Source organism: Fistularia commersonii, chromosome 9, assembly GCF_037954325.1.
Source record: "Fistularia commersonii isolate RoL2024-O1a breed Wild chromosome 9, RoL_Fcom_v1.0, whole genome shotgun sequence".
Classification (NCBI taxonomy): Eukaryota; Metazoa; Chordata; class Actinopteri; order Syngnathiformes; family Fistulariidae; genus Fistularia; species Fistularia commersonii.
Window position 1 is genome coordinate 17,797,533 of NC_141292.1, and position 11,168 is coordinate 17,808,700.

Below are 11,168 nucleotides of genomic sequence, written 5' to 3' on the forward strand. Positions count from 1 at the left end.
TCAACTCTTTGAGTCGCTTACGAAGTGATTCGGTTCACTTGAGTCAGAGTGGTAGCCCCCCCTAACTCTAACCACCCAGGGGAAAAGCTATGCTACTAATTAGGTTAGTTGTTTGTTGTATTACCTGGAGTTGGAAGAAAACCGAATCAATTGATTCCGCGTCTTCCTCGGCGAGTCCGCTAATTCAACACTTTCGACCGAATCATCTGAGTCCGTGGTGTTTACGGTTAGTCCGCTGACTAACCTCGTGTCAGCAGCAGCCGAGAGACTCATTGCGAAGATTCGAATCATTAACCCGGTGGTTCAGGAACCGAGCACCTGTAATTTATTATAATTTATCCTTTATTAATCCCCGTGGGGGAATTCTTTCTCTGCAATTAGCCCATCATGGATGACCAATGAGCAGTACACATTTGAAACTTTTAATTTATTAATAGAAATGTTCACCTTTTTTTATTTTTAAGCAAAATAGATATTTCCATTTATATATTTTATACCGCTTATTTTTTCAGCTTTATAACATTTTACAAAAGTGAAATAATGAGGCCGGTATCCCTCTAAATTGGACCATTTGTGGTTTGATTCTTGTTATAATATAGGAATATTTTCTTCCAAAGTAAAAGCACGTCCTCCTCGGGAATGTGAATCAAAACGAAATAATTTATTTTTTCCCCATATTAAAAAACACCCCTCACAAAAATACATCTGATTAGAAATATTTACAGATCAGTTATCTTTCACGGGGGTGTCCAGCAGGGCCGAGTCAGACGCCGGACGTCCTTTCACAGTAAAAAGCAGGAAACTTAAGCACTTTGGCAGAGACGTTCAGAGCGGGGGGTGGGGGTGCGGAGCCATTTGATCAATCAATACCCGATCGGGTCTTCGCTTCACCCACCATTTACCATTTCAGCCCTTCATTCACATTCAGTTTAAAAAAAAAAAAAAAAAAAATCACAGGAAGAGCAGCCACAAGATTTCAAAATAAGACAGTGATTGACAGTCGCAGTGGAAACATTCAGTCATCATCGTCCCTTTTCGTTGCCGCGGCAACCCTTGTTTTTCTTTTTTTCTGCCCGCCGCAGGATTTATTCTGGTCGCGGTCACGACGTCCAAACGACGCGCCGACAAATATAACAGTAACTGATTTTCCTATATATATTTATAAATATATAGTCTTTGGTTTTTTTTGACAGCGAACAATAATAGTGCAAATTCCTTGAAAAATTATAAAAAAAAAAAATTAAATAAAATTGGCCTTGATGATGATGATCTTGAATTCAGGACAGGGTGAAAGAGAAGTGCCGTCCTGGGACGAATCAGGATGAGAAGGATGCCTGAACATCCGAATGGAGCCGGGAGGGTTCCTGCGTTTGAAATAAGGCCTGGCGGCCCCACTAGGGTGCCTGGAAGATTCTCCAAGATCCCCAGAGAGCCTCGAAGGACACCGGGGCAACTTAAGGACCGCCAAGAGGCTCCAGGTCACGAGGGAACTCTTGAGGAGGCCTAGAACTGACTCTAGTTTGATCAGTCTGACCTTTGACCTTCTAGCACGCCGTGCTCTGATTGGCCGACCCCTTGCCGCCGCCGTTCAGTCGATCACGACGCGGAATGCCTTGATCTCCATCGGACGCAGGACGATAATCTTGTCTACCGCTTCCTCGCTGTCGTCTTCGGGCAGCAGGGTGAGACCTGACGGGCGAATGGAGCGGAACTGAAGGGGTGAGAAGAGCTCGCCCACATTGACCTATACACACACACACACACACACACAGGTTACAAACAATAAACAGGGAGACGTCAAAATAAATGTGTTTGACGGGGTTCCTTGCCTCTTCGTGCTCACTCCACGTGCACTGCAGCTGCACGCTGGGGGCGGAGCTACAGTCGAAGCCCTTCCTGTGGAGGAGCAGCGCCACTTCCTGTGAGGGGCTTTCCATCGCCTGGAGGGACAGGAAGGGGATTCTCAATAATAATAATAATAATAATATTTCATTTGAGGCGTCAAATTTTACACATTTTAAAAGAGAGAATAAAAAAAAACAATAAATAAAAATAATGAGAGACAAACTGGTAAAACCAAAAACAAATTAAACGATTACAATGCAGAACGCCATCAATTAAATGGCTCGTGGCTTAATCATCTGTTGCTCAGGTACTGTCATGTGAGGTCAAGTAGGGTCAGGTACCGTCAGATCGGGTCAGGTTCTGTAAGTTAGCGTGTTGTTCAGTTACTGTTAGATAGTCAGGTACCGTCAGGTAGGGTCTGGTTAGCATCAGGTAACACTAGTTTGGGTCAGGTGTTGTTCAGGTACCATCAGGTAGGGTAAGGTATAGGTCGTGTAGGGTCAGGCTAATGGTCTGGTAGCGTCCGATATCATCAAGTAGGGTCGGGTAGCGGTAAGTTGTGGGTCAGGTAAGGCCTGGTTGTGTCATGTTGAGTTACTTAGGGGTCAGGTAAAACCAGGTGGGTTCAGACGTTAGTCAGGCGTCCCACCTGCGCCGTGTCGTCCAGGGTCTTCAAGTTCAGCAGGTGGACATCGCATGGCAGCGAGGAGCTGAGCGGCAGGAAGGGGTGCAGCGTCGGCGGCTGGAAGTTGCCCGGGGCGACCATGGTGATTGGCAGGTGGCAGAGGGAGAGCGAGGCCAGGTGGCCGAGCAGAGAGAGGTGTCCCACAGAGGTTCCAACCCCCTCCTATCCCAAAAGAAAGGAAGATGAAACAGGCCTGACAAATCCAATGCTGTCAGACATATTGATTGACAGCCTGTGGCCCCGCCCCTCCTCACCCTGGCCCCGCCCCTCCGGTCCTCCAGCAGCAGATGGAAGAGGCTGGCCGTCAGCTTGTTGTCGGTGACGCCCTGCCCGAGACCGCGGTTGTCGTCCTGCTGCAGCCGGCGATCCAGCACCACCTCCAGCTCCCCTGCAGGGGGGGTCAAAGGTCGAGGGTCAACTTTGACCGTATCGTGAAAGACGAGACCGAGGACGGATGAATGAGTAACCTGGACACTTCTCGGAGATTTGTGGATGAAGGGAAAGAGCGGGTGTGAAAGAAGGTGATTGGGTGAGAGTTAGATGGAGGCGCGTGATTGGCTGAAAACAGCGAGTGAGACAAGAAGTGGCGGTGTACCTGCTCGCAACGAAGCGGCGCCTTGGCTCTGAGCCGCCAGCAGTGTCAGGCGGGAGGCGCCGTCCTGCAGGAAGGCCGCCGACGTCATGGGGTAGAAGTTGGCCTGCAGGGGGAGCTTGTCCAGCGTCCGCCGCTGCTGCATCTGCATGGCGGACGTCAACACAAGTCACACATTCAAGCTTCTCATTGGTCAACCGGATGTGGTCTCTCTCACACACACACACACACACACACACCTGGAAGCCGTTCAGGTCAGTGTAGAAGTGGCTGCCGCTGGTGATGTCACTGACCAGTCTCATCACCAACTCGCGGTTGACCTCTGACGCGATGTCCACGTGGTTGGAGATCTCTAGCGACCTTCCGGCAGGCCCTGACACACACAGCTTGGATTTATTTTTGAAATTTAAAACAAACGCGGGGAAAAAAAAAAAAAAAAAAAAAAAAAAAAAGTGGCTCCGCCCCCTGGCGCGATAGCCTCTTAACGTAAAGCGTCAATGACTTATGTGACCCTGCGGGGGAGCCAATCGGAGGAGAGGAGGGGGTCGGAGGGTTACCATCCAGGTGGTAGAGCCGGACCCTGTGGGTCACGTGCTGAAAACAGGAAGTGATGTCAGAGAAGAGCGGCCCTTTGGAGACGCGGATGAGTGGGGAAGTCGTGGAGGTGTACGCCTGTTGGGGTCGTGGCAGAGCATTAATGGGGTTCGGCGGGGGGCCGGGGGAGGTTCGGGTCTCGGTTCAGGTCTCACCTGCGCACCCTCGTCCCCTGGCAGGAAGAGGTAGGCGCCGCTACGGTCCCGGCCCCGCTCGCTTCGGGTCCCGTACCACAGGAACTGGACGCGGAGCTGCTGGGTCAGACCGGAGCGCAGGCGCATTCGCTGCCAGGACAGGAAGTATTATTTCGTAAAATCTGTTACTCCTCCTCCGTTATTTTGCCTTCACGCTCGTATCGCGAAAATCTCAACCTGCAGTAGGCCATCTTCGGCGGAGCTCCATATCGTGAGGTGCCGATTGCCGAGCGACAGCGCGCTGTCGGCCCTCGCCGTCCGGGACACCTGGAAGTGCTCTGCGTGCGGTTCCGGCAGATCGCCGTTACGATACATCACGTAGCTCGCCCTGGGGGTGGAGCCGGGCGGCGCCGGCGACACAAGGTAAACGACGAGCGCCAGCGGCGGGAGCTCTGCCTGGAAGGAGAGCTGGAACAGGAGGAGGGGGAGTCGTGTCATGCGCTCATTGGTTCAAACGTTGATTTAATGACCCACCTCGAAAGCCGTCGTCGACGCCCGGCTCGGTTCCGTCCACACCGCCGAGATCTGCGCCGCCGTGGGTCGGCCCGTCTTGGCGTCCGCCACCCACGCGTCGGGCGTGTCCACGTGGACGCTGACCACCGTGGTGCGGCGCTGCTCCGTGGGGTTATAGACGATCAAAGTCCTGGAGCACAATCGATCAATTCCGGCGCCGATATCTTCGATGTGCTTAAAGAAGCTAGCTTTAGCGTGAGCTATAACGTAGCCGCAGCCGCCTACCTGGGCTTTTCGCCGAGAACGAGCAATGTCTTCCGCGGGAGTGCGTCCTGTGCTGCCATGACGTCGTCCTGTAACGGGCGAGGTCACAAGGCAGTTAAGGGTCGCCGGCGCGCAGCGTGAATAAATGGCCAGATGAGGTCACCATTTGCAGGAAGTCCTCGGGCTGGCGGGGCTGGTAGTGGCTCTTGTCCAGCAGAAGGAGCCAGTGAGCGGAGCTCTGCATCACCTTGTGGAGCTTCAAGATGGAGCTGAACAACCTGCAGGGCAAATGCACTCTTCCATCAAAAAAAAAAATTGAAACAAAAATTCGTTTAAAACCGCTAAACGTGATTGGACATGGGGCAGGATCTGTTAGAGGGGGGGGGGATGATGGCTTCAGTGCTAACATGCTAATGCTCTGTGAGTGGGTAGGATGGGAAGCTAGCACTAAGAGACACGCAAGCTAACCAGGGTAGCGGTACCTGTTCGTGTTGCCAGGGGCGACGCCATCCTTCGACAGTGAGCATGGTGGAGGGGGGGATAGAAACAGAAGACATGCTAACCCTAGTGATACATGCTAACAGGTTCTTGAATTGCTAAATGCTCTCCAATGGCTTCAGAACGATTAGATGTGAATGTCCTGCAAAGGCTCTCCCAACATTATCCAAATTCTTCTTTCTTAACAGATGAACTACAAACTCATCACGGTTCTTTAATCAAAATTTAAGGTTCCTAAGGTCTCTCTAAACTGTGCAGACGTTCCTTCAGCAATACCACGGGATAGTTTGTCCTATGACAGCTAACACGCTAAGATGCTAGAGACGAAGTAGCCACCTTTCGCCGTAGTCGACCACCACGGGGTTGCGGGCAGTGCCGGTGATTGCGTCATGGTGCTGGAACAGCGCTAGACTCCGCCTCCCGTCGCTCAACCGCTTGTAGTGCTCCTGCGCCGGGAAGCCGGGCGCCAGGCGACCGCCGCCGTGGAAACGACGCATGTCGGCCAGCGCGAGGCTGAAGAGGATCTCCGCCGCCCTGCCGAGGAGACGGCCACTCTTTGTTGGGCTTTGTTTACTATAGCGACAAGGAAAGCGCCAAAACCGCATCCCACCTGAGCGTGGCTTCAAGCGTCCGGTCCAGGCGCTTGTAGAAGGGCCTGGAGGTGAAGTAGCCGCTCCAGTAGTGGTCGTCGCGGTCGGCGTACGTGAAGAAGTCGCCACTCAGCACGGGCAGCGACGCTGCTGCCGCCGACGGTTCCAAGCGGCGTTGCAGGGCGGAGAAGTAGTCGGCCAGCGTCCCGAAGCGGGCCTGCGGACACACGGATCAAGCCCGGCCTCCTTCGGACTTATCACCAAAACGCCTTACCCGGACGTGCAGCTCTGGGTGCGCGTTGAAGTAGTCGAAGAGCTTCTGGTAGTTCCCGAACTGAACGTCCCACTCGCTCGCTTCGGTGAAGCGGAAGTCGTCACCGAGCGGGACCAGCAGCACGGGCGTGCGGAAGAGGCGGGACTTCTGGCGGTACTGGTCCAATAGGAGGAGAGCTCTGGGAAGGGATGGAGGCGTCATCAGATTCCCGCCGACATTGAACCCTGAAACGGAGTGAGGGCGTCCCTTCCGCGATAAAAGGTCACGTGTGATTAGACACGCCCCCCCCCCCCCTCACCGCTCTGCGACGTTCTGCTCCGTGATTGGCTGCGGCGGGGTCTTCCAAGGGCACACGATGTGGCGCCCTGGCAGTCGCTGGAAGTCGAACTGGCAGCAGACGGCCGGGTTTGGGCCGCAGGTATGGGGAACGTCGTAACTGTAGAACGGCATCATGTGACACAAGATGTCGCCGTCGGGGGCGGACTCTACAAAGAGCGAGAGGTCGTTTAATTCCGGCCGCTGTCACGTTTGATTGGTCCGCACCGGGCGCCGCGCACCCCAGCTCTGTCGCCATAGAAACTCCAGCGTCTTTTGCCGGGCGAAGTGCTTCTTGACGGCGTAGTGGACACGCTGGATGACCATGTGGTGAAGCCCCGCTCCCTTCAGCAGGTACGTCATGGAGGGGGAGTGGCCGAAGGGGTCGATGGCCCAGCCGCTGCTCGGTCTCACGCCTGCGGGCGAACGCGGCTGGTTAAACAAGGACTTAACGAGATTCATTCGAGAGAACTGGGGAAAGAGGCGAACCGAGGTGACGCTGCATCCACTGGTGACCCTCCATCAACTGGTCCAGCAGGGCGAAGTAATGCGAGTTAGCTTCGTCCGCCATCACCCAGCCACCCGTCACCAGCTCCAGCTGCCCCGCCTCCAGCAGCCTGGCAAATCACAGCGCAGGGAAACGCAGTGGTCCGATTAATTGGCACGTTTTAATCATCTTCTGTTCCTTTAAGACAGACATGTCAAACTCGGGCCCGCATTACAATTATATTTAGCCCGTGAGATGATTTCAAATATGTATTACATCTGGCCCGCCGGCCCGTTATACAGCGCACGTAGCGTGAAAGGTGCTAAACATTGAGGGGGCGCTGCCGTCAACGCTTTTCGTTCGTGTCTTAAAAACACGAACGGAAGGGAAATGGAGCAGGCTCGATGCGTGGCAATCGTCCCGCAATTGCGGCAGCATTTTTCTACGAGTGCCGGAACTGTTTTGATTGCCGAAAATGCCGCGGCATTGGCGATACTCGGGGCTCGAAGTGTCGGCATTTTATGCGGCCGTTTTTAATTTTTTATTATTTAATTATGATTATTATTTCACCAGTATTATACCAGTCCAGTAGCAGTCTTTGTTTCTATTATTTTCTTAAACCTGTTCTGGTTTCAGCATTTAAGCAAAAATTCAATTGTAATATATTAGGATGGTTAATACAGTAGTTTCCTGTATCTTAAAGATAATAAAAACATAAATAAATTAATTTAAAAAATTGGTCTGGCCCTCGACAATGTTCTTTTTTTGAATTTTGGCCCTCTGTGAATTTGAGTTTGACACCCCTGCTTTAAGAGGTTATCATAACCAATCACCTGCCTCCATCCAAACCACACCTGCTCCTAACTTACTCTCACCCAATCAGCTGCCTTTAACAAACCAACAGCCAATAACCTGCCTCCATCCAAACAAAAAGAATTTGAAGAAGGGGCTTAAACTGGACCAGTCGCCCGTCAATGACAGGGTCATATGGAGACATCCTCTCCATTCAGCCGCCGGCAACCATAAAAACCTATCTTTAACCTAAAAAAAAAAAAAAACAAACGGTGCAATATTTCATTTCACTGTGCAATATTCAGAACTGTGCAATATTTCATTTCAGAACAGCTCCACTACAATTTTTCCTTTTATCATACGATTGTGCACTCCTTACCTCACTTGTTTACTAAGACACTTTATAGTTTCACGGAGACACTTTATAGTTTATAGTTTATTTTATTTCTAATTCTGCCTTTTCTTTTTAATATTTATTACTGTTATATTTGCTGTAACTCTGGCACAACAATTTCCTTCGGGATTAATAAAGTTGTTCTTATCTTATCTTATACGACTATGGGGTGTCTCGATTTGGTGCTGCTCCCAAATAAAATGCATCCATAAGGGGACAGGAAGTCGCCAGAAGTTACCGTTTCACAGCTTCTCTCTGCTGGGGGTTGATGTCATTCCACCAGGTGGAGAAGTAGCTGATTTCGGCCCAGATCATTTTCCTCCTGGTAGAGGCAAGGGACACCATCAACAGGCTGCTTTCAAAGAGGCAGGCCTACAAAGAGCGGAGCGTGAACAAACCTGGCGTCTTTGCCCAGCTTGAGCAGCATGTTGTCCAGGATGTGCCTGGTCTGGTCCTGGTAGTAGCCCTGGAAGGTCTTCAGCCATCCTGGAACCCGAGGACACAAATCACCCTGTCACCGTGACGTGGAGTGTTGGGTGAAACTTGGCAAGAACTCGGTCCCTCACCGGGGTCGTTGTGAGAATGAGGGACAAGAAAGACCTCCAGCGGCTGCTCATCCCACTCGTTGCCTTGGTAGCTGATCTCGAAGCCCTGTTTCCAGGCACCGCCGTTGGGGTTGTCGAAGGGGAGCAGTTCATAAACATCCAGCAGCTGTGACGGAAAGGAGTGTTGATACAGGAACGGGGCAGTATTGCGCACCAAGACATCAAGCAAGGTAAGCTAACCTGAACATCGTCCGCACCGCCTTTTGCCTCTTTGGCAGATCGGCAGCCGGGCAGCGAGTCCGCGTGGAGATGGCCAGGATCCATCGTGGCACTGGCTGGCTGCCTTGCCCTCTCCCATGACGCTTTCTGCTCGAGGAGGGACTCCTGAAGTGCGCCGACCAGCCGGGTGTTGTCGCTTAGGAGATGCTCCAACCTGTCAATCTTCTGCTGAAGCACGTACAAGTCCTAACCAAAGGAACCAGATGATTAACTCCGCGTTCAGTCTTTAGACCTAACGAAAACGTCTGATTCTCCGACTCACGTCAACATTTGCTCCATGGGTCGAAAGCTCCGCCACCTGCCTCATCTCCAGCATGCGGTAAATTGACATCAAGACCACGCAGAGGACTCCGCCCACCAGCACCAACGTAATCCGCCTCCTCTTCATCACTGCCACCTGAACAGTTATTGATCGTTTCTTGCTTAAATGCCAATATCTGGTAGCTGGCGAATTTCCAGAATCGACCCTATTGATGAATGCCAAAAGCTATGTACTACCGCAAACCACAACAGGTAAACAAACCCAAAGCTTACAGCTTCAAGCTAAACTAGGTTAACGACAGAAACAAGCTAAATATCAACATAAATAAGCTGACACCTGTGAGCCAACAACTACATGTTTATAGTTAAAAATGCTAAAGGTAGCTAGCTACAATCTGTAAACACTAATTTATACAGCAACTCAAAATGACTACAGGCTAAAACAAGTCCTTGCATACTTTAGCAGTAGAGTATCGCCTGCATGCTGATGGAGAGGACAATAAAGACAGCTTTACGCCAACACTATAGGCTAGTATGCTACATGTTAACAGCAGCTAAATAACAGCTGTAAGCCAATAACGACAACTGCACGCTAACTGCAAATTAAGAGCGACACAGTGACAGCAAAATGTTTAAACCTATTCAAGATTAGTAATAAGATACGACCAAGTACCTGATAAGCAGCATGATGACCTCTTCACACTAACATTAACCTGTTCAAGTTAACAAACTACTTGTTAATAGCAGCACTAATCAAGACAAGGGGAAACACTTACTATCTGCCACAGAGCAATCAAGAACTAACAATGAAGAGACAATGTGACCAACATGCAAAAACCTATTTAATTATAAATACAAAATACAAGCTACATGTTAACATCTACAACCTTACATGCTACATTATTAACAGCTTCAACAACACACTAACAGTAGGAAGTCATAGCATTTATACACAAAAAAGCTATATGCTACCACTAGCAGTTTAACAACTCTGGGTAAACAATTACATGCTCATAACTACAAACTAAAAGAGAAAAAGAGCAACATCCTAAAACCTATGTACTTATATTTACAAGATATGAGGTACACCTTAACAACTTCACGCTAGCAAGCTTCATGTTAGCAACTTTGAAAACACATTAGCATCTTGAAAATGGCGGGAGATAATGTATCATTGAAGAGACGCCTTAAGTGAGCATTTTCATCCAGGTGTCTAGTCGTTTTTAAATATTTGTTAAGTTTCTTGATGTTAATTTTCGTTTTACTGACATTTGTTCCCACTTGAAAAAAAAATAAACAAGCTAAATAATCAATAAACATTTCCACCGGACTAGTGGTGGAAATGTTTACTACAATGTTTACTACAAGATAAACGTGGTTCCTAGAACCTTGAGTCGGTTACAGGGGGCGGGAGTTGGGCAACTAGCAAGACAAAAATCGAAATAATTTAAGAATATATCCATGTCAGTTTTATTTTCGATTTATTTTTTTCCAAATCATCAGTTCCACCGTTTGGAGTTACGATCACGTGACTCCAATCACAAAACTAGTTTCGGTTATTTGGTTCGTTTAATTTTTAACACACATTTAAAATTATACTTCTTATATCCCGTTTCGTATATAAGACAACAAATACAAAATATTTTCTAAAAAAAATACTTCGCGACACACCCACCTGCGGCTCTCAGCGTCACACGGTGGCGGAAGGAGAATTCATCGGACTCCGCAGCCGGGCGACCACCCGTGCGCGCACCTGCCGCGGGCACGTACACTTCCGCGTTGGCGAGTAAAGCCACTGGGAGCGCTAACGGCGTAACAAAAACACAGAGGAACATAAAACTAAAACATACAACAGGCGTTTCTTCGTCGTCTGAGACCGGAGAAGACTTTCGGCGGCGTCCGGCCGCTCACCGCGCCTGCGCAGTCTGTTTGTTTTGCTTCCGGTTGAGTTGAGCTGACGCAGCATTGCAGAGACAGCACTTCCGGCCCAGCCGGAAGTACCTCCCGTGTAAAAACAAAAGGCGCCCCTCTGTCCCGGACGCTGGGTCATTGACCCAGGATGTCGACTTCAAAACATTTTGAATAACATCTACGTTTTACATTCTT

The 11,168-nt window shown here is 50.0% G+C and overlaps 1 protein-coding gene across 1 annotated transcript; it reads right to left on the bottom strand.

Moving 5' to 3' along the window:
* Positions 1-640: 640 nt before the first annotated feature.
* man2a1 (mannosidase, alpha, class 2A, member 1) lies at positions 641-10,871 on the bottom strand. The gene is made up of 24 exons (XM_086152880.1): positions 10,738-10,871; positions 9,064-9,198; positions 8,763-8,987; positions 8,544-8,688; positions 8,376-8,463; positions 8,216-8,299; positions 6,794-6,921; positions 6,547-6,720; positions 6,288-6,474; positions 5,990-6,167; positions 5,736-5,932; positions 5,462-5,659; positions 4,791-4,905; positions 4,649-4,716; positions 4,385-4,553; positions 4,088-4,318; positions 3,872-4,000; positions 3,680-3,794; positions 3,362-3,495; positions 3,126-3,267; positions 2,785-2,918; positions 2,495-2,692; positions 1,830-1,940; positions 641-1,744 (listed from the first exon to the last, which is right to left on the bottom strand). Exons 2-24 carry the CDS (start codon positions 9,187-9,189, stop codon positions 1,589-1,591), a joined length of 3,432 nt encoding a protein of 1,143 aa, XP_086009006.1. The 5' UTR covers positions 9,190-9,198; positions 10,738-10,871; the 3' UTR covers positions 641-1,588.
* Positions 10,872-11,168: the final 297 nt, after the last annotated feature.